The following is a 24,556-nucleotide window of genomic DNA, read 5'->3' as shown; positions in this document are numbered from 1 at the left end:
ATTTTCTTTAAAAAAATTACTATACCTTCCTGCTGATCTTAAAACATACGGACACAGAGAGAAAAAAAGAAAGAAAACAGAGAACATATTAAATATCAGAGAAAGTCTCTAAAGCTGCAGAAAATATTTACACGTGCTCACATAAAATCACTCAACAGAAGGTAGGAGGGACACTGGGAAATCATTTTTTAGGCTGCCAGGGATTTGGGTAGCATTAGAGATGGTGCCAACAACGGCTTCACAACACAGCATGAAGGAGAAAAAGGATGCAGAAAACAACAAAGGGCCAGTGGAGATGTAATGCTGGGATCTTCGAGCTGCACTTATAACATCAGCGGTGGATCACGGAATCCTTCCCCAGCCCTTCACCTCTTGCATGCAAATTCCCTTTCGTGTGATAGTTACATGTTGCAAAGTTACCAATATTAAGTGTTATTAACCAGAGTTTCTTCTTTACCAGAATCTAAAACTAGGATTTAAAGGTGGTTAGAAACCCCTGGTTAAGAGGGAACCTAGACAATGTAACTATGTCTAAAGTTCGTGCCAATGTACCCCTTAATTATGGTTCAAGGTCAGATGGGAACATGCTGAGTACTCAATTGGTAAGATTTGTCACATCCATAGGAAATTTATGGCACAATATTAGGACATGGGTTTTCTAGAGATGTAAGAGAATTTCTTTTAATTTGCAAATCACAAAAAAAAATGTCCCATTCGTAATCCCGGACTTGAATAGGCATGCACGTTCTCCAAAAATGTTAGCAAATTTTCAAATAAAAATGTGCACTTTTAAAAATTCATATTTTCTAGCTTTAGTCAATGGGGAGAAGTGCACACTTCTGAAAAATGAGAACAAAAATGCACCCTTTTCCTGTTCAAAATGCACCCTTTCCCCATTTGAACAAGCCAAAAAAATAGGCTGCAAAGCGAGATGAACCAAAGTTTGAACTGAAGTTCAGATAATTCCAGCACGCTCAAGCATCCCTGGTTCTCTCATCCCTAGTTTTCTTGAAGATATTCCCGTGGAATCTATATGTTGCCACACACACAAGTGCTGCATTGAGGGCAGGAGGGAGACGTTCAAAATGGTCACAACCTTGTCTGGAAAACTGGCAATATGTTTCTCATTTACTGTACAGCAACCATTCATTAACCAAATTAACCATAATTTTATGCTCTATTACTAAATCCATGTTTTTACAATATTTCTCTATAAATAGCACCCAACAATGTCCTCAATCAAAATTGGGCTAGAAACCAATATTGTAGAACATGAAATTACTGTCATTTGAGCTAGTGAAGAACTCAATAAGAATTATATAATGTTATTTGTTGTCAGTCAGTCACCAACACGTTTCTGAAAATTATTATTCAGTACATGCAGATGTGAGCAAACATGTTCATTTATTTCATGCTACAAGCCTGTTTCTCAGACATGTGCAATGAGTGGTGGCTGGGGAAGCAGCCTTTGTGGTCAATGCTGGAAAAGAGGTGAGACACATCATGTCTCCATGCTGACACAAAAGAGCATAAGGGCTATATAAGTGTGCCTCATCCCAGCCTCCTTGCACTTGCTATTTAGTTAGCACTGACCCTCCCACAGTGGAAAGAATTTGATGTGAGTGATGCTTGTCCCGTATAGGCCACTTAATTTGTTTTGTTTTTGCAAAAATAGTCTGATTGGCCAGGGTCTGTTTGGTCTTTTTTTTACCTACTCTGTACTAACCACTAGGGTCTAATTGGATGTACTGGGTGACAGTGCTTTAAATAGCTTGTTTGGACGCAATAGGGCAGGCAGTTTAAATAGGGAAATTGTGGGTGAGTCATAAGTGAGCATGCGGAAGCATTTTTAAGGTAAAATGGCTTGGGACCACAATACCTGATGGAACGCCTCTCCCGACATGAACCTACCCGTACACTGCGCTCAACATCTAAGGTCCTCCTCCGAGTGCCTACTCCAAGGGAAGCTCGGAGGATGGCAACAAGGGAGAGGGCCTTTTCAGTGGTGGCCCCCCGACTGTGGAATGATCTCCCCGATGAGGCTCGCCTGGCGCCAACATTGTTATCTTTTCGGCGCCAGGTCAAGACTTTTCTCTTCTCCCAGGCATTTTTAACAGCATTTTAACAGCATTTAACAACGTTAAGTTTGTTTTTAATGGACCCCACAATTGTTGTTTTTAAATGGATACTGTTGTTTTTATACTGTTTTTATGTGTGTGTGTGTGTGTGTGTGTGTGTGTGTGTGTGTTTTTAAATTGTATACTTTTAATGTTTACTATTTTTAAATGTTGTAAACCGCCCAGAGAGCTTCGGCTGTGGGGCGGTATATAAATGTAATTAAATAAATAAATAAATAAATAAATAATAAATAAAATGGTGCCTTTTACCTAAGGTTTTGCAGTATGGAAAGGATGATCCTTTGGGACCTGAGTGAGTCATGTGAGAAGGGAAAGAATTGCATCCCTCAATAGTTCATGATGGGGCCAAGGGACAGGGATGGTGGCTCAGCTGTCTCCATACTAGGGCTGGCTCAAGCCCGCCATTCATAATTTAGCATTAACACCCACACCACTTTCACCATTTCAGATCTTATCTGAAGTGAGGCAGGTGGCTACTAGGAGGGCTTTCTCTGCTGTGGCACCCTGGTTGTGGAATGAGCTCCCCAGAGAGGTCCGCCTGGCGTCATCTGGACACACAGGGGCAATCCCGGGTATCAGCCCGGGATAACCCCTCTTCTAGCTAAGGCCCTAGTAAGCTGCTTTCACTATGAGCTCATCTACACCAAGCAGGTTGCATGGTGTATTGCATGGTGTATTGCACTATGAAAGCAGTATGAAAGTGGTGAAAGTGGTACATAAAAGTGGTACATAAAAGGCAGCAGCCACAGTACTGCTTTATAGCGGTATTGAAGTGCACTGACAACTGTTAGGGCCCATTGACACATACCATATACTGCTTTCATACCACTTTCATAGTGCTGTATTCTGCTGGGTGTAGATGTGTCATGGTCTCCAACACTGTACTTCAGTACCATTATAAAGCATCGTGTAGATCCTGCAGTGCACTTCAATACTGCTATAAAGCAGTAGTGTGGCTCCTGCCTATAATATACCACTTTCATAGAGGAATATCCTGCTTGGTGTAGATGAGCCCTGATTCAGACCACTGGACCATCTACTCCTGGAATGTTGGAAATGACTGACAGAGGCGTCCGTGTCTTTATTCCATGCTTCCTTCTCCACTCACAATGACTGACAGAGGCTATCCAGGATTTCAGGCAGGGTTTTTCCCCCAGCCCTACCTAGAGATTCCAGGCATTGAACTTGGGACCTTCTGCATGCAGCCATGACTCCAAAAAGATCTGGTGCTGTTCCATCCAGTCCAAGATCAACAGAAGTCCTTAAAATATTTTCTAGTGATTCCTGGAAAGCCCCCCGCCTGCCCACCACCACAAGAAGTCATGAAAATTAGGCAGTGTGTACCCTTTCTCTCTCTGGATCATCACTGAAGAGGAGCTTGCTTTTTTTCTTTGACCAGTAATGTAGGGTGTTTGTGGACATAGCATGCCATATTGTTGCAGTGCTAGCACATCAGTATCGGGCAAGTAAATGTGGACCAGGTAGCGTGAACGTCAAAAAGTATCACTTTAATATTAGCTTCTTCTTGTGTGATCCTTAGCTGAACAAGTTGGCAATGAGTAGCTGATACCGTTGTTCTTCATGCTACTACATGTGTTGTTTTGTTTTGTTTGCCAAATTGTCAATGATCTCATATGCCAAGTATACTGTTTCATATTTCAAAAAAGGAATATTATTGGCGAGACATTCCTGATTCTAGTGTTATCTGTGATGCAGTATGCAATTGCTACACTACTTCCCAGACAGCTGATATTCCCCGAGTTTTGAAGCCCAACAACAATCTTAGCTACATTACACTCCTGTCACTCTAATAAAGCTTTACATCTCCATGCTGCTGTGTGGTACTACCACTGCATCTTTACACTGAGCAGCCGGAACAGCCATCGCAGGTGCAATTAGGCAATCATGTGTGGGCTGATGGAATCATCGTTGGATCAATTAGACCACAACTTGCTTTCATGCGTCAGTTCAGAAGTTCAAGAACATGATCTGTTCCTATCGCACAGAAGGGCACAATGCTTTTAATAATAATCCAATTGCCTTGACATAACTTGGCAAAAAAACTCAAGACTTATCACTGGCCAGATACAGAGATATCCTGCATGCACAGTGGTGCCTATGGGCAACAGGGGAAAAAATCACAGGTAGAGATACTATTTGCATGTTCTCACTGACTTTATCAACAAAAATAGGTCTAAAATAATTTCTGTGTAAAAAAAAGAAGAAACATAATAATAAAGTTCCAAAATCCACAATAGAGCAGTACCTTTACAAGGACCAATGAAATCGATAGTGAATCGTAAAGTCTTATTTCAACGACTAAGCTTCTTAAACAGCTTCCCTGGACCTATGCATCCGGCCAATTCCTGTTGCTTCTTTTGGTCCTTCCTAATTCGTATGCTGGATCACCTTAGATTCACACTTTACTGCCACTTCTACTGACTCTCCCCTATCCTACCCATAATTATAATGAGTCAGAAATTAATACACCTCCACCCTCCTCATGTAAGATCTCATCTATCTAAGGTAGGTTACAAACTCTATAATGAGAATCCACATCATTTAACTGTGTGTTGCACAGTTTATTTACACACCCACAAGAATAATAACTCCATGTAGTTCATGATCAAAGTATTGATACAATATCAAAACAAAATGGCCTGGTTTATACATAATGCTAAGCTATGCTGTGGTTTCCTAAAATCTGGCTTGTGGTTGTGTCGGAATCCATCCCCACAAACAAACCATGGTTTGTTAACCAGTTACAAAACCTGAATAAACGTCATGGTTTGTTGTTGGCTTACAAAGACTGGCTTGTTAAAACCATGGCTTGTTGTTATCCAAAACTGTGGCTTATCCCTGGCCTCTTTGTGCTACGGTCCACCCTCAAAGAGAGGCACCCAGCAAGACCAGCCTTAAAATGAAATCTCTCTGAAGACTGGCAAAATAGACTGAAGAGAAACAAACCAGAAGTAGAAAAAAAACAAGTTACAGTTTCTTTGCTCATCAGCAAGACAATTTATGGTAACTAACCATGGTTAACATAAAACATGGTTTAGCATTATATACAGCCAATAATAAAATCAAGCATAATTCCTTAGGCAGCAAAAATGCAAGTTAAATTCCATTATCCAATTGGTGTCCAAGGCAAGGTGCAATAAAAAACATTTTAACTTTCCTCTTAAAATTATGGAGAGATAATCACAAGTGAAGTTTATTTGAGAGAGAAAGGTAAATTTCATTACACCATTTCCCAAAATCTCTGAAATGCCCCCAATATCAGGGACAGTTTGTCTTTGTATTCTAGTTGCTGGGAACATCAGGGGAAGAGTGCTATTATGTTCATGTCCTGCTTTAGGCTGCCATGAGTAGCTGACTGGCCACTATGCAAACAGAACGCTGGAGTAGATAGTTTTTTGGTCTGATCCAGTACGGCTTTTTTTATGTTCTTTTGATTGGGGAGGCGAATGTGAGTGGAGATTCCATTCTAGGATTCAATCAGACTGCAGCAAACTGAAGTCACTCATTTTTAACTGATCAAGAACAGCAAGCCAAGCATGATCAGGGTGCATGCTCCTGATGGTTCCACATAGACCTAGGCCTGATTAGAGTCCACCAGAAGAAGAGCCTTCAGTATAGTGGATCCCTTCCTATGGAATTCCCTGCCTTTGGAGGTCAGGCTGGTGCCAATGTAGTGCTTCTTCCGGTGCATCCTAAAAGCATTGTTATTTCAGGACTCCTTCCTTGAGTGAATGGCTGCAGTTTATCAAAATTCAGTTTTATCAGAACTCTGTTACTTTTAAACTATTAATTATTTTAACGTGGCGTTTTTATTCTGCTGTTTACCACTCCAAAATCTTTGGATGTGAAGCAGTAAACAAATATTGCAAATAAATAAAATATTCACAAGCTTCCACAGGAACGCTTTCTCTTCTTATAAGCACATGAGCAACAGGGATTACTATGCATTCAAATGGTCAATTAAAAATAACTGAGTACATGGTGCACTTTGTGATCCATTATTTTCCCTCCATGCATGCTAGGAAAATAGGAAATTAGGATCTCAGATGTTATTTATTTTTATGTGGGTTGGGATGGCTAACAAAACATTAGAAATTAATTAATTAAAATCAGATTTTGATGGCTAAAACCAGAACTAAATGCTTTTGAGCCTAAAACAAGCAAAACACATACCACATTTCGTGTGCGCTGTAAAGGGGGGGAACCCTGTTAATCCTAAATTCAGAATAAAAAAGGGCAAAATGATATATCATAATCCAATTACTAAAGCCATGGTTGCTGTTATTGTTGTTATGGAAAGACAGAGCATTCCTTTTCCAAAAACGTGACTAAGCAAAAATGATAACTGACCCTAGGATTGGATAATACTTATTACCTTTATTACAAAAGTATTCCACTTCTTCACAGCTCAGATTCCCAGACTCAAATTCTGCAGAAAAGCTTCCCTCCAAAGGAAAGTCTTCTTTGGAGATAATGTCATTTTCCTCAGATAGACACTCTTCCTCTTCATCCTCAACAGCATCCTCAAGGGGGCCTTTAAAAAAACCAACAACATGGTACCAAAATAACTTATAAGCAATAGCACATACAAGTATGAGCTAGGAAATCTGTACCTAAAAGGTTTCGCCTGAGTGTCTGTAAGTAGAAGTAGATAGTCATCCTAAGGTGAGAAACCACTCAGTTAGTAGGAAAGTTATTCATGTTTACTCAGAAGTAGTCGTTCAATTATACTTACTCCCAGGTATGTGCAGTATTGCAGGCTAAATTTTGCAATTGACACTAACATTTCCAATCTAAAATTCATTATTTAATCAATCTTGAAGTCAACATTAACTTCCACTAAAAGAGAGTTTCACTCTAATTTGTTAGTGGAGACTAAATATTCATACTTGTGTTAGCATGAAGTCAGAACATCTTCGTACAATCCAGTGAAAGATTATTTTACCCAGGCTAGAATATGGTCACACATTTATCTGAAATACACACGATCATCAGCAAAAATAAAAATTTACAGGTATAACCCTTTCTGATAGGGTTATATTCATTTCCTGGGGGGGGGGGGAGGAGATGAAAATTGTCACAATACACCATTATTTTACACTTACACCAAGTAAAAGGACCAAGTGAAGTTATAAATAAAACATAAATAGATAGCCACATCAATTATTTATCTTATGTTAAGATGAGCATAAAGCATAATCAGAGAAGATTATAGAAAACAGACTACAATTGTTATTTATTTGGATCTAAAACATGGGTTCTCAAAACTATAGTGTGCCAGAATTAAAGGTAGTTGCTTGGCTAACTCACAAACCAGATTCAAGCCAATCACATTGAAGGATAATAATACTATTAATAACACTAGTATTAATACTACCATTAATATTTTATATTGCCATTAATAGAGTATTCAATACACTTTATACACATGAACTCAGTAATTCTTACAATATCATTGTAAAATAGGTCAGTATTATTATCCCCATATTGCAGGGGGCAAGACTAGGTTGAGAAATGCTGTTTGCCTATAAGCTACATGGTCAATTCATTCATTCAATTTTTATTGTTATTTTATTATATACTTTGCATTATTTTTGTTTTATTCTTGGATTTCTATTAGGCAGCATCCAGCACTGTCCATGGCATTAGCAGTTCTATCACCAGAGCAACAGGAAGCTAGCAGTTCCTGAAGAAACCAAAAATGAGCAGAAACGCTAGTTTCCAGGACAAGGCGGATCAATGGAAATCATAGAAGGGCGTTCTAGTGACCTATCTCATTTGAGAAGCAAGCGTTTCTGCTTGTTTCTGTGGTTGCTTTGGGGAGTGCCTCCTTCCTCCTGTGCTAGCAGTGGGTTCCACAGGTGCAACAGAACAGCAGTATCGGATACTGTCCATAGTATTTCTGTTTTTATTGTAAAGCCACCATGGGAAAGTTTGTTCAAAGGGCAGGGTATAAATAACTTAAATAAATTAATAAAAACAATTCATATCCAGTAAATATGACCCTCTAAATGGTAGATGTTTTAAAATGGTAGGGGTAATATTTGAATGCGGGACATGTAGAGGTAATAGGCACAGGCACAATTCATATACTCATCACAAGCTAATGCTCCTATCTGTATAGTGTATGAGCGGGATAAGCAACTCCCCTTCACTATATACTTATGGCCATATGTGAACCAGAAGTACAGTATAGAGGCCCATATAGGTAGTGTAATCCATGTAATTAAGTTCATTCATGTAATTAGTTACCACACACACACACACATTCCCCTTAAAGGAACTCAAAGTCAATGAGCAGTTTTTTTAAAAAATGAAAGGGTTTGCCAGTTAGTAATGTGGGCTTTAAGGAAAATTTTGGATAAGCCTAGGAAAATTTTCAAATGTAAATTAGACTAAATTCACATAGAGTGATTTGCATCTGAAACTTTGCTTTGCACATTTCTTAGGCTATTAAATTTAGTATGTTTATTTTACTTGAATTAGTAAACAAAACTAAAAATAAGTACCCAATGTTAATTTATTGTCACAGTACATCACTAGTATTTGACCTGAAATATTTGAGGGGGGAAATGAAACTGATTTAAATGTTATATTATGTAGACATTTTTATTGGAATACTTGCAAAAGGTTAAAAAGAATACCATGTACTTCCCTTATTGAGTCTGTTCAGACAACATACTAAGCCATGGTAAGGGCCGCTAACCCTTTTGCAACACCTGGTCAGTGAGCATGGTTAAACTGTGGTTATGTAGCCACCATGGTTAGGAAAAGCTCTGTTCAGATGACATGCTAAGCCATCATGGTTGGCACAAAACAGTTAACCATCACGGCTTAGCATGTTGTCTAAGGGTCATTGTTAAGTTTATGTTGGGGGCAGAGGGGGTGATACTAAAAACTGTTGGCACACTAATACATTTTAGCAACCCACAGAACTGTGTATGATACGCTGGCAACCACTCATCTATTTCAAAAGAGTTCAGTTCTCTTCCACCAAGGTTTTTGGAACAGTTTCAGTTTCACTATCACTACCTATTAGTACTATTTCACACTGAGAGAGAGAGAGAGAGAGAGAGAGAGAGAGTATTTTAATGGCATATGTATTCTTTCACATACTTGCTAGGGATTATCACCTGAAAAATGGACAAATTCCCACGAAAAAATTAAGAACGTGAAAATTTTCTAGAAAATGTTCTGCCCAACATTACTGATGCCGGTAATAAAACAGATGAAACATGAACCCCTACAAGGAAGAGGGGGTTGGGGGAGTTACATCAAATTATAACTTCTATGGATGTTTTTAGAATTTGCTGTGTTTTCCTGGCACCAAACCATAAAAGCTAAGAAGGTATTTAAATATGCAATATGTAATGATAAAAACTGTTTATCTATATGTATATCTCTATCTATTACCTTAAAATGTATATTACAGTATTCTTTAAAAGTATTATATTATTAAAAATAATAAAGCAGACTTAAAAATTGTCTTTACACATACTGCTTTGGATACATAGAGCAATTTCCAACGATGTCAGCCTGTTAGTGCAAATGACATTGCGCTAGTGGAGAAAAGGTTCCAAAGTACGCGAAAGAGGAGAATCCACCTAAAGTTACGTTTGTGCAAGCGCAGTTGCACAAGCAATTCCACAGGCAGTTGTGCACTACACTTGTGTGACCTGTTGTATGTAACTTTTGTGCAACCCATTTTGCAAACAGTTATGCCTTCTGCAACTGCTTGCACAACCAGTTGTGCAAACATTAATTTGCTTGCTCAACAGAAAGATTCAGGGGAGCATCATTAGCTCTATTTGAGTTTGCGGAATGGCATCATTGGATACTGCCCATATTTAGTGTTAGTAATGAGTTGTATTAATACCATTCTTTATTAGAGTTGTATTTACCCTAATGAAGACATCTACTAAGGGAAGCTCCCCAGCCTTCCAGACCTGATTGGGGGTGAGATGAGCTGCAGACTGGCGCCAAGATGTGATGCAGGGGGGAGGATGAAACAACAAAAATGTCCTTCTCCCCTTCTGTTCATGGAAGGCTCCAATTGATCAAAGATCCGTCCATGAATGCAAATATACCATTACTATTCATAGAGACACATAACATTTTACAGAATAAAATAAGCAACAACAACAGCCCAAAAGTTCTTTGCCCTGAGGAGCTTACAATCTAGATTTTTAAATTAATGAATGCAACTACACATACTTTCTGTTTGGGTGAGAATTTTTTTTTTGAGGATATTTATATTAGCTGAGTTGGATATGTTAAGGCACAATCCTAAAAAAAAAAAAAAAAAGTTGCACAGCTCCCAGCATTCCACAGCCAGCTAGGTTGGGAAATACTGGGAATTGTAGGACTCTTTCTCCCTAAAATTACATGGGATTGGACCCTTAAGGAGTTACTAGACCTTAAAATGTAATTCCACTGGGTACATTTTTTGAGGTTCCAGTTCTGTTTCCCCACTACCACCAGTGCTGATTTTGTTTCCAGAAAAATGCCAGAAAATTTGAAACTTGAACATGCATAATCATGTAATTTGCTTCCAAAGGTTTCTTAAAATACATCCTCCATTTTTTTTTTAAAAAAAAATAAGAAATGTAACTTTCAGCCAACATCTCTTTAATCTAACTAACAGTTTTGGTGCAGCAAAACTATCTGGCAGTGATATTACTTCCGAAAAATATTCACTTGATAAATGCATTAAGGACAAATTAGTTGGGACACACAGTTTGATGTTTATGGTATTTTTTTACAATTGTTGAACTAGTTTCTTCTAAGAGGCCTCACTATTTAATCATTCTCCCAATACTAAGAAAACCACACTTTTCCTTAATGGACATCTTAAAAAATGGTGCTGGTGATACAAAGCTTGATTCAGTGTTTACTGGATCATTTTTCACATCAGTGATCTACCAAGCAAATTGACATTTTCATACAATAGAAGTCAATGTATCTAAACACTCTCACTGATTAATTATTGGGTTACAATAATAGTGGCATTTTTATTTTTAATGCAGTGCTATTACTCAATCACCGTATAACTTCACAGATTTTCAAAAGAGAATATCTTTGTTTGTTCATTTATTTATTTCCTATGGTTAAGTGCAAATGCTCTTAAGGAAGCCAACAATAAAAACAGTTTAAAAATAAAAAGTTTAAACTAAATTGAAACAAATTTATAAAGTACAGCCTATTAAAACCATTAAACCAGACTATTGGCACCCCAATCGGGAGAGCTCCGTGTACAGCAACAGGCTGTATGTACATCAGACACAAGAACTACACATTTGTGCCCATCAAAAGACAGCCAGTTTTCTGCACTGAGTCCGTGCACTTTGCTGTTGAGGGAAGGAGGTTGAGGTTCCTGGTTCATTCATTCCCATGCATACTCAACAGAGGTGACTTGGTTCATTCAGCTCTGATATCCTGCAAAGTCTGCTTCTTTTCATAGATCAGGGAGTAGAGGTGCATGCTCTTTTCTACCTGAAAAAATAACTACTATCTGAAATGTCAGACAAAGAAATGATCGAAAGCCTTCCTGCTTAAGCCTTTCTATATTCTGCTTGGAAGAATACGGCCTTCAATCCAAAGTGATATGTGCACCTTTATGTAATATGATTACGTGAGTCACCTACTCAAGTGGGCTTCCCTTAACTCACTTTATTGGGGGATAAATCCTTTGTCCTCATGGAGGTACCTCCTCCATGGATATTCATTCACTCATTCATTTAATATATTGCGCAATAGCCAAAGTTTTATGGGCAGTTCACAAAATAAAGCTTAAATCCATTCAACATAAAATATCATAAAACATAGTTAGTGGGCCTATTCAAACAACACGTTAAGCCGTTAACCCTTTTACAGCGAATAGTTAGTGAGCATGTTTAAACTGTGTTTATATAGCGACCATGGCTAGGAATGGTTCACAAGACACGCTAAGTCATGGTTCACTGCCATAATATTTATTTCAAAATGTTTAACCACAGTGGCTTAGCGTGTCATCTGAAGAGGGTCAATATAAAAGCCAAAAGAAAAATAAAATCACGCGGTGTTCACTCAAGAACCTCCATCTGTGGAATCCCAGAGGGCCAGATTGGGAGTCCAAGAAGGCTAGTTCTAGCCCACGGGTCTTAAGCTCCTCACTTTTGCTTTACATGAACAATATCCAGGGTCTAACCTGGGGTTTGCTACTCCCAATCATCTGGTAAATTTAGTGGGCCCAAAGAAGGGTTTGGGCAGCAACACCCTGTCATGCTCCCCATAAGTAGCAGGATGAAACCCAAACTTTGGAATGGGTTCAAAATGAAAACAATTAATTATTTTCTCAATACCTTTGTGAATCTAATCCAAAGGAAGCATTTATAAGTTGCTTTACTAGAGTGGGAGAATATAGAAGTGCTTTTCGGACACTACAAATCCAGACAAACTCAATGTAATTGAGCTTAACAGCAAGGCAAAACCTATTTTTATTCTGGGCAAAGAAAATGGAAGCTATTTTAAATGAGCAAGTTCCTCCTGCAGCTGCTCACTTTTAACATAAGTTGCATCAGGGGATCTGTAGGAAGGAAACATTTTTATTAATTTTTTTCCTTATCTGAGAAAAGAATGTTGATTTTTTTTTCATTTACGTTCTTTGCCTGCAGGTAGCAGACCAGAGAATCATATAGTAGAAAATTTTTCCCTTTTGATTAATTTCATTCCATGTGTTATGTTATTTTTATATATAATTGATTTCAGGTTTTGCTCGTAGCTGTACATCTTTTTTATATCTCTACCTACTGCCTTCCTTCAATCAAGAAAGTTGAAGGAAATTACCTGAATTTTGTTAAGTTTATTAAAAAGAGCTCTGTGAATATTTAAATTGAGTTTTGAAATGCTAATACAAGGAAGATATTAGAGAATTTTAATGGTGGGTTCAATTTGACCCAAAGACTATTGAAGAAAGGGTCAAATTTTATTCAAATTATTTCTTTACAGTAAAAAAAAAAAATTGAACGCTTTGATTTTATAAAAGTGGATTAACATTTATCCTTGCTCAGTCTTTTGGCACTTTGGAGCATAACAGAATTAACTGTGCTTGTCTATAAAGTTTTAAAAGGCATTAGATGTTTAAGTAGTTTAGAACTTTACTTACAATAATGGTTTTCCACTTGTCTCTTTTGAATAATATTAAGACGTCTCAATATATCTTCCACCTGTTTTCCCCCTCTACATTCTGGACCAGGACACACCAGATTCCCCCACAACAAACTACTGTTGTGAAAAGCTCCATAGGGACCATTGGGTGACTTACAAATCTCTGATTCTATTGATTACTTCTAATAATATCCACATTGGTGTACAATAACGTTCTTTGCAGACATTGTACTTGAAGCAAAAATGCTCTCTCTTTTCAAGAAGAAAGAGGGTGAAGGAGCCAGACAAGAAATGGTGTCTGATTATATGCCAGAGAGAAAGTATAATATAGTTGGGAGGTGGTATGAACAATGGGGCATACAGAATGGATTTCCAGAGGTTTGTTGTTGTTTTTAAAGTTATGGGATGGAGGAGTTTACACTAGTATGACTTAGCAAGGAAAAACAATAAATTCTGCCACTACCTGTACCTTTAGCGGAAAGTACACAAGGAAAGCTAGGAATGTGAAAGACACAAGGAATCCAATTTTGGTGGGGAATAGGAAGGAGAAAGAAAGAAAAAGGTCATGGAGTGTTAATGATCTTAGGGAGCAGAAAAGAGGTCAGAGGCAGCAAATAGAGATGTGACCAGGGGAGAGAGAACAGAGGGCACCTAACGTAGATGAAGAGCACTACAAGAGTGGTGGTGTGGATAAAGTGGAGGCCCCAGAGAAATGGAGAGGGAAGGTGTACAGAGCAGAGAAGTGGGAAGGAAAAGGTGCAGTCCATGTTCTGAACACCATGTCGGCCTTCTCGGTGACTGTGTTTCAGCAAGAGTTCAGACTGGCAGAACAATTTTCCACAGTTCACAAAGCAGGTACACATGACAGGAAGTCTCAGTTCATCTGCTAATGTCTTTAATATGCACAACTACTTGTAGTTCTGCACCCTCATGATGATTAATCCAGGTTAGAATGTCCGCTAGACTCTTGAGTATTTATCTGAAAAAGTTGGAAAATACCCATTCTATCACTTTTAAAATCCTCCAATTTGTTAGTGGTAGTTACACAATCTTAAAAGAAAGCTAATCCATGTTGACGATGTGTTAACTTTTACATATTCCCTGTGACTATTGTGGACATGTAGAACTAAATTCTGAAAAAGTCTAAAGAGGCATCCACTGATATTTGGTCAAAGGGAAAATAAAGAGGGATCCATAAATCAACCAAAAATATTTTCACAAAATTATACAAGTTATGCACATTGTAAGTACTTGCATTGCCTGGTCATTTCCCATTCCCACCTGTTACAAGAAATAAAAAAAAGAATGCATTTAAAAGCTTTGAAGTGCCTAATGGTGTTACTCTAGTGTGTTTAGTGGTCAGCGTATTTGTTATGATGAAAGAGGAACTTGCATTATGAACATTACACAAGAGAAAATGAACACTGATTGCTTCCTGAAATGTTGCGTCCCATGTTTAAATATTCAGTACGTTCTTTTTTTTTCCTTATAAGGCCAGGTTATTTTAGAGTGTGTCTATTTTCCACCCACACACACACACCCACACACACACACACACACACACAAACCCTTGAGAGATGTTGCATCTCTAAATCATAGCAAAAAAAAATCTTAGCAATATGCATAGCAAGATAATTGTATACCTAACTTATAAACATCTTCCAGAATATACTATGAGGATGAGAACCTAGATATTTAAAAGCAACAAAAGTCTTGTGGTACCTTAGAGACTAATGAAGTTTGATAGCATGTTTGTAATTATAACATTTGTTAGTTTGTAAAGTGCAATACTATACAAGTTTACTCAGAGGTAAGTCCCATTGGGTTCAGTTGGGCTTACTCCCAGGTAAGTAATTTTAGGACTGCAGGCTGAGTGTGTTGCAGAAAAACAAACACAGCTACTCCTCTAGAAAATGAATATTTGGTTTGTAAATGGGGAAAGGATCAAAAAGTTTTGTAATGTTTACACCCACTCCAACCCTACAAATTCTAGACTCTGGGCATAGCTAGACGGGGTGATATCCCAGGGATCGCCCCAGGATCGTCACTGTGTGTCCACATGACGCACAGGGGATCCAGGGATCAAGGAGGGATGATCCCTCCCTTTCCCCAGGATATGGTCCTATAGTAGTAGCCAACTTTTTCCACGGTCTCGGGATGATCCCAAGACACAGAACATGTGGGTGGGTGTCACGGTTTGTCCCGGGCTCCTCATGGTTACTCACGAGGAGCTGGGAACCACTCACAGGGCGCAGAGCTCCTCAGGAGCTCTGCGCCCATTGGGGGTGGGGTGGGGTGAGCGGGAAAAATTGTTTTAAATTAAAAAAAAATGTACAATTTTTGTACGAGCACTCCTGTCCTCTTCTCCTTTAAGAAAAAACAAAACAAAATGGCAGGCCGATGTCCTGTTCCTCCAAAGTCATTGCATGCCGCATGTAAACAGAGGGGGAGATCTCGCAATAACTATCACAAGATCCTCACCCCTCTCTCACGCTAGACCCGTAGATCTAGCGGAGGCCACTGTTTCTTTCCAAAGGAGGGCTTTTTAGCTTCTCATTTGGAGAGGAGTGATCAGTAGCTACACATACAAATTTCAAAGATAATGTTTTTTCCACACACAAAAATGAAATGTTGGGGTTTTTTTTAAGGAATTTAAACCAAAACCACTTCAGATGTTCTCAACGAGAAAGGTTTTCATTTTTTTTCCCTCTTTCTCTTTTTCCAAGGAAAAAAAATTACAAATAATAACAGATGTTTGGAAAACTCAAATGTTTCCAATTACAACTTAATTATGTTTTTAATTGTATGACTAACAAAATTATATATTTTATTGGAACAATAAAGTGTTTAAAAATACTCTTCAGACTAGACTGCTGGATTTTGTTTACAAGATGTCAGACAACAACTTCAGGTTGCGAGTGGAGAAGGAAGCATGGAATAAAGACACAGACATCAGAGTTTGGGATAAACTAGGGCCTCTTTATTTAAACAATAAGGGATATTCAAACCCTCCTGCATCTGAATTTGAAAAGTGTGGGAATCTATATGTCCTTACCTCAGGCAACTTGCCTGGCATTATGGGTGAGTTACCCTTGTAAGCAAGGAGTTGGGTAAACCCAGCCACTCTCTTATAAGACACTTTGAGAGTGTGGGGAGACCACCTCACATCATTCCCACTCAAAGCCGTAGAACTCTGAGTAGATGAGGCAGGAGGATCTCCAAAGGCACGGGAGACATAAAACTCACAAGGAATAGGAGCTCCAGACATGCCAATCACCAAAAGGTGCCAGAGTGGTCACCATCTCTATTCTGATGTAGCAAATTCCTGCACATCCTGCCAACAAATCAACCTATTTATCCACCCACCTAATAAAATCTCCAATATAAAGTAAGCAGAAACGCCCCCACCAACAATGGGAAGGAAAAATTCCTACTCAGCCCTCCCCACAAAGGGAGCGACTAGTTAGATCCCATACTAAAAAAAGGGAGGGAGGATGGGAGCCGACAAACCAGAGAGGCCAAGTACGGGGCAGGACCAGCCTTTATAGGCTCAGCCCTGCCCCACCTCACGTGGCCCACATGCACCTCCACGTGAGGCCTATATTCCCCTCCTCCCCACCGCAACTGCCGATTCTCCCACTCAAGCTGTACCAGCTGAGCAGGGATAATGGACTTTGCTATACTGAGATTATAACACCTGTTTACATAGACAGGAATTTCAGTGTTTTATTCACACACCTCTAGCTCATCATAGTTTGCACTGAATTCTGAACTCCTCACACATACCTACAATCATTAACCTAGAGTTAATGATCATGTTATTGTTTACATGGCAATTTATCCCTGAGATGAAAGATTCAGATCATAAAAGCTCCAATTAACCAAAGGCTCTTTTCTTTGCTCTCAATTTGCATCAGCCACTGTGATTAACCCCTTGAAGGCAGAAAAAAATCAAACCAAAGCAAGATTTTAAAATAAAATAATTAAGAAAAGTGATTATCCAGGCCCAAGAAAATAAGTAAATAGTGCATGTTTGTTTACAAAGTAAAGAATCCGACTGTATTTATTTGCAAATTACACAAATTAAAATAGCTGTCATTGCTTTTTAACTTGTTCATAAATGACGTGAAGTGAAGGGTGAGCAGTGAGATGGCCAACTTTTGTTATGACATGAAATTATTCAGGGTGGTAAAAACAAACAGGGAATATGAAGAGCTCCTAAAAAATCTCTCTAAAATTGGTGAATGGACCAAAAAACAAACAAACACCCATGGCAAATGTAGTTCAATGTATGTAAGTGCAAAGTGATGCCCACCAGGCCAAAAAATAATAATCCTAAATTCACTAATGGGTTCTCAGCAGTGACTGACCAGAAAATGAATCTTGTGGTCCTGATGGATAGCTTAAGGAAAATGTCAACCCAGTGAGAGGCAGTTATGAAAAAGGTAAATTCCATGCAAAGGATCATTAGAAGACAGTAATGTAATTAGTGGAAGCTGTTGGCTCTGATTTCGGTGGGGTTGTAAATCAATTCTGGGTTTCAGTCAGAACCAGTCAGAGCCCTAAAGGAACTATGCAAGGTGCTGAACCTGTTTTGGGGATAGGGTTCAGCACCTTGGATAGTTTCTTTGTAGTTCTGGCTGGTTCTGACTGAAACCCATGATTTATGGCCCCACTGAAACCAGAACCACCAGCCTTCACTGATTGTAATGCCTCTATACAAATCTATGTGGAGCACACTTGTAATACTGTGTACGTCTCAAAAATGATATCGTAGAGCTAGAAAAGGGGCAGAAAAGACAAGCAAAACTACCAGGGAGCTAGAGCAATTTCCTATTATGGGATGGGAAGCTTCTTTTTCTGCATTCTGTTGGGCTTAATCTGTTGGGGCCTGCATGCTAGAAGTGGATAGGACCAGAGCCAAAGGTGGCTCCTTTTCTTTCTCTCTCTCTCTCTCTCTCTCTCTTTCTCCCCACTAAGCTGGGGCAGAGAAAAATCATTTATGCAGAAGTCTGAGCTGATCGGTAGCAGAGGGCTTTGGAAGATATGCAAACAGTCACATGACACTAGGGGCTTCTCTAAACAAGTAATGTATAGCATGCTCGCGGGAGTCTGCAGCTGGCTGGGGCATTCTGGGAGATGCAGTCCAACACATCTGGAGCACCCCAGGTTGAGAAAGGCTGCTCTAAGGGCAGCTGGGTGGAAAGTCTGAGCCTACATCAGCCTGCACTTCTCACCAACCAAGTGCTCCAGCAGGAAGCTATACTGAAGCACCAGGGCCGGCCTGGCCACTTGCACCCTTTGTCGGGCCTACTCAGAGTACACATATATACTAATTCTGAGAACACATATATACCATTGTCCTATTAATAGTACAGCTTATTCTTCCAATGTACAGTCCTTCATAGCAATGGCTAGAACATACTGAAAAAGGGGGTATCATGAAAAAAAATATTATCAGAAAAGGGGAATAAAAAAGGGCAAAGAGGAGATTTTCCCTGCTTTTGACTACTTTCATAGACCCTGTTCAAATGACACACTAAGCCATGGTGGTTAAGCACTTTGAGCTAAATATTACGGCTTAGTATGTCAATTGAACCATTCCTAACCATGGTGGCTATATAACCATGATTTGCCCACTAACCATTTGCTGCAAAAGGTTTAGCGGCCTAACCATGGCTTAGAGTTTTGTCTGAACAAGCCTACTGTCTGAGAATGGGACTGTGAAATAGGGGGCGGGTGTCATCTTCAGTTCAGCTATACTTTTAACATTCTATAAATACACACTTCACTCCAGCCATCCAGTGCTCCACGCATGCAGCTCGAGTATTAGAAAGTAGGGAATAATAAGCCCTATAACCAGCAATGCCTTTTTTGTTGCACACTATTTCATTTACTATTTAAAGGACTCAAGAGTCAAAGACATATTTAAAGTCAGTTTACTGTAGTTTATTTTTCAGTCTTAATCTAGCGGGCATCACACAATTTTATTTTTAAAATTTACTGTAATGATTCCCGCCCCCATTTTTGCTTTGTAACACATCAAGTAACTTTCCTATCCTGCCTGTTTACATTCCTCATATATTTACATACAACTTATTGTACTGCCTTTAATAGCTAATTTATCAAATTGCACAGTTCAGTGAGTATCTCATCTGTCCTCAGTAGTCAATTCCAGAAGCTTTTCAATCTTTTTGTTGTTCTGCTCTCTAAACTTTTTCCCAATTCCTTAATGTTGATGTGCCTCTCTCATTGTGATTTATTTTATTCTAGATTTATTCTTGGTAAAAAGTGAACTGAGAGAGCTTATTACTCTGTCTTGTAATCATTTTAATGACTGTTTATTTGTACACATTTATTTTACCATTGCAGCCTAAGGATACAAAGCAAAATATTGCAGATACCGGAGCTCTAAGCATGTGAATGGAGAACATACAGCAATAGTGCTTGGTGGATTGAACCCCAGTAATAACAGTCTCTTCTAAATTCCTGAGCTCCAACATACAAGTTTTGACTACAAGTTATTTATGGAGGTTAAAAGAAAAGGGGATTGCGAAGAGCTCCAAAAGTATATTTCCAAACTTGGGAAATGGCCAATAACATGACAAATGTGGTTAAATGTAAAAAAGTGTAAATTAATACACATTGGGGCAAAAATCCTAACTCCATGTATATGTTGATGGGGTCTGAGCTGGCAGTGACTGATCAAAAAAAAGAAATCTTGGGATTGTGGTAGACTTTCCAATGAAAACATCAAACTAATGTGCAGCTGCTGTGAAAAAGGAGACTTTAGGAAAGGAATTGAAAATAAAATGCCAAAATCATAATACCTTTATACAAATCTATGGCGTGACCACACATTTCTGGTCACTGCTCATCAAACAGGATATTGTAGATCTGAAGAAGGTGCAGAAAAATGCAACGAGAATGATCAATGGGCTGGAGCAACTCCCCTATGAGAAAAGGTTGGAAAAAAGCCAACTAAGGGGGACCATGATACAACTGTATAAAATTGTGCATTGACAGGTGTAGAGAGAGTTAGTAGGGAGTTTTTCTTCCTCTCTCATATTAGATTTGGCATCATCCAATGAAGCTGAGCAGTGAGAGATTCAACACAGACAGACAAAAGAACTACTTCTTCACACAATGCATAATTAAACTGAGGGCATGTCTAGACCATGCTTTATCACAGGGATCACCCAGGATCATCCCTGTGCATCCACATGACATGATCCCGGGGGGTAGGGAAGGAAGATCCTTCCATTTCCCCGGGGTTACCAGGATGGCTTTTAGCCTGATTTTTCCTGTGGTCTCGGGATCGTCTTGAGACTCCTAGTCATAATGGTTATATATTACCTCCAGTTTCAGAGCCAATACAATAAATACGGTTGCTGGAAAACATGGGTAAGAGAGTGTTATTGCAGTCATCTCTGGTTGAGGGTTTCCCTTTGTTAACTGGTTGGCTACTGTGGGGGAACGTAATGCTGGACTCAATAGGCTTTAAGCTCCAACAGGGCTCTCCTCTTGTTGTTATGTAGTTTCCACACCCAGAATTAGTTCAGTGTTGGATGACCTGCATATACATTCCTTTGCATGAAGGACCATAGCTCTATGGTTGAACACAAGTTTTACAATGCAGAAATATCCTAAATGGTTCTGGTAGTAGGCGCCTGAAATCCCTGGAGTGATGCTGCTAGTCAGAACAGACAATATGGGACTAGATCTAGTCAAATAGTCTGCCTTTTTACAAGGCAGCTTCCTCAATACTTACTCCTGTCAATTTAGAGGGCAAGTGTATACAAGAATCTGGACAGGGGCACAATATTTTAGTACTTCACAACAGTTTGCAGAATAAAAACAGGCTCACAAATTTTCGCAACTTAAAAAGAATCTAGGGGCTGAATTATTAAATGACCCAGACTTTATCCATTCTAAGTGTGTTAGAAAGCCAAGATCAGGTGGGAGAACTATTAAAATACTGACATTTTTTAAGACTGCTCTTAATAGGATAGAAGAGAGTTAAAATTAAAGTGTAAAATATTATAATAATATATTATGGTAGTAATAATAATGGTCATCCATTGTTAGTAATACAGAAGAAACATAAAAAATGGCTTGCAGCCCTGCTTGTCACAGGCAATATAACATGATTGTACCATACAGTAATAGAAATTCTTTTGAAAATAATTAGATTTCCAAGATGGACATTTTTATAGAAGTGACATTGCTATTAAAAAAATGAGTGTAAAACTCTATAGACCACGATATTACAAAATGTCACCATGCATTATAATAATATTTTGGTACCACTGTAAGATCATATGTAGAAAATGGGAGGGTGTGGGGTGGAAGAAAAGATATACTACAAGAGATAGGTACAAAAGATGTACAAAACTAAGACCTGGAAAGTACTCATACCATCTTATTTATAGTCTAATTTTTTCCTTGACAAATCTTTAATTTTTTCCTTCCTCTTTTATCGTTGGTGGCACACAAGTCATTAAATATTACAGTTTATTATTTTCTCTTACATAATGTATGATTTCTTTGTTAAATTAAAATGAACATCTATATTTACAGATTACTATCAGTAATAATGTCACTAGCTTAATACTTAATTGCTGCATAATTATTTAGGACAAGACTGTTGGAATATTTCCTTTAAAGTACCAGTGTGAGTGTTTGCTTGATGTCCCAGCAAAAGAAACACTCAAACCGGATTTACTCTCATCATCAGGATCCAGACTTTGGTGGAAAAAATTGTAAAGGTCTATTCTGTTGCCAGAGTGAATCCTTAGATGTCCTTCCAGTTTTCTGCTGGCAAGCAATTGGGGATTTTAGGGTGCAACTCAAGATAGTTTTGACTTCACCAAGAATGGTGTGGTGGATAAATTAACATTTATATACACACACACATACAAAGCCTCCATGGATATGTGTGTTTTGTGAGTCAAAAGCTTTCTACTGTCTGGAACAGGTAACATAAGAACATAGCACCTGCTCATCTCTCCCTTGGTTCTAAAATGATCATGGCTCCCACATACATAAACAAATGCACAATAAAATAAATGGATGTCTATGAGAGTGTTTTTTCTAGGCATTTATTTTAGGATCTCATTCAGTTGGGATTTTTTTCATCACAAAGAGTGTAGAAGCCTGAGGAAGGGTCACCTACTAGGTGACTTTTCATGAGAAATCATCAAATTGGCTACAGTGCAGAGGATTGTAAGCAACAGCTAACTTCAATAAGCTCCATATCACCCATTTTATTAGATACATACAAAAATAAACTGAAAGCTTCTTGAAATAGGTTTGAATATTCTCAGATAATGCACAATACATAGACAACCAGACATAAGAATGTAATGACAAAAGAAGAGCCATGCTGGATCAGACCAGGAAGCCGTGCTACATCAGTCCATCCAGTCCAGCACTCTCTTCACACAGTGGCCAATCAGCTGTCGACCAGGGCCCCCCAAGCAGGACCTATAAGCAGGCATCACTATTTGCATCTCATAAGTAGCAATGAATGGTGAGGTATTGCGATGGCTAGGAAGGAGTAAGCAGAGACTGCCACTTCTGAATGTTGATCCAAGGGGAGGATGGCCCTATACTTTTCCCAGCAAGAGACATGAGGAAGTGAAGGAGGCAGGGGATAGCTGAAGTCAATATCTTACAGAGTCATACCTGCTGATTCGCTAGAAGCCCCCAGTGTGGGCTGGAGAAAAGAGATTGCATTCAAGACTACAACGGATGACTTTGAGGAGAGTTATTGAAAATCACAAGGGAGAACAAAAATTGGGATACTGGTTGGAGAATTACTGAGCGTGTCAGGCATTTGTTTCAATACTAGCCAGAAAGAAGACGGCAACTTCAGAAAGGTTTAAGGATTAATGTCCATCCAATCCCTTTGAAAATGAATACAAAAGGGGAGTTGGTGCTAATATAGGTGTTAAAAAAAAACACATGTGTTGTTTACATTGAGAATATATCTTTCAGAAACCATTAAAGCAACATATAAGCCTCATACTTTATGCCAAAAAGTAAATAAGAAACACAAATGAAACAGGGTTTTCTTCTGGTCCTTTTTCATGATGAAGCAGTCTCAACAGGCAACTAAACCACAGGACTTCTATTATCATCTTCCTTGGCCTTCAAAAAGTAATGTAGACCTTTGCAGTGTTGAGCAAATATCACTGCAAATATATGATGCAGCCAGATGACTTGAGGTTTTCCACCAGTCCTTGCAATTCAAAATATAGAAAAAGACATTCTGAAGATACGTAAAGCATAAAAAATCCAAGCATAGTCCGGTTTTGTTTTGTTTTTTCTGTGCTCTACAGTCCATGTCTATGTGCCACTGCAATTAAGCATGAGCACAGATGCTGGACTCCTTGCAAAAGGACACTTCATTCCTAAATAGCACCAGGTTGCCTGATATTTCTTTCTTTGATATCACTCTTTCTAATAGCAAACTGGTGACCTTGTGACAACCAGTAACACAATGGAATGGGTCAATTTCCTAAGCACATTCTTTCCTCAATAGTCCTATTAAGGATTGGACTGCACGTCTACTAAGTCACACATTCAGGCCTATCAATTTTTGGTCTATCATCTTAACCTGAAAATGGGGCATACTGGACAGAATACCTGATTTTAAAAATGTTGGGAAATGTTTTGTTATATATTTGATATACTTCTATTCTGCCCAGCTGCTGGTATTTTATCCCATCACCGCCACCCTGCAAGGTAGGATAGGCTGAAATAAGGTTATAAAGAGTAGAGACTGGAACCTGGGTTTCCACATTTAAAGCAGGAGCAGCCATTTCAGTACTGCCACAAATTCCCCTGGAGCTAATGGTACTTGTCCACTATAGCTTCTTAAGATGAAAATCATGATAGCTCAGAGTGAAAGGGGAGAAAGCAAAGAGCTGTAGGAAGCTCAAGCAAACAAAGCAAGGGATGAATTCTTATTTACATTGCTGGCCTATCTTTTCCAGGATCCAAAATGCCAGATGTGGTATTCCACACACACACGGGTATTTTTCAGCTACTGATGGCAGTACCTCCTTCAAGTCATACATTGAGGTATGAGAACTATCAATGAAAGTAAATATGGAAGCACTTTCTGCATAAGCATGGGCCTCTCTCGGTATGGGGCTCCAGTCTTTAACATAGTTAAGCCATTCATGTCGCTATTAAGCAAAACACAGTTGTTTTCAATAATGTAATCCAGAGATACTAAGGCTGAA

The 24,556-nt window shown here is 38.8% G+C and overlaps 1 protein-coding gene across 2 annotated transcripts in view; it reads right to left on the bottom strand.

The window, feature by feature from the left end:
• ZFPM2 (zinc finger protein, FOG family member 2) overlaps positions 1-24,556 on the bottom strand; it is a 389,494-nt gene that overhangs the window by 310,715 nt on the left and 54,223 nt on the right. The window contains exon 2 of one of the 2 annotated variants that reach the window (XM_063131038.1): positions 6,535-6,693. The exons of the other annotated variant lie outside the window; for it this stretch is intronic. Within the exon in view, the coding sequence (XP_062987108.1) occupies positions 6,535-6,693 (159 nt within the window). The remainder of the gene's footprint in view (positions 1-6,534; positions 6,694-24,556) is intronic. 2 annotated transcript variants of the gene reach the window in all.

The sequence above is a fragment of the Elgaria multicarinata genome, chromosome 7 (genome assembly GCF_023053635.1).
Source record: "Elgaria multicarinata webbii isolate HBS135686 ecotype San Diego chromosome 7, rElgMul1.1.pri, whole genome shotgun sequence".
In the NCBI taxonomy this organism is placed as follows: Eukaryota; Metazoa; Chordata; class Lepidosauria; order Squamata; family Anguidae; genus Elgaria; species Elgaria multicarinata.
Note: the sequence above shows the minus strand (reverse complement) of the source record. Positions and strands in the feature narration are given on the sequence as shown.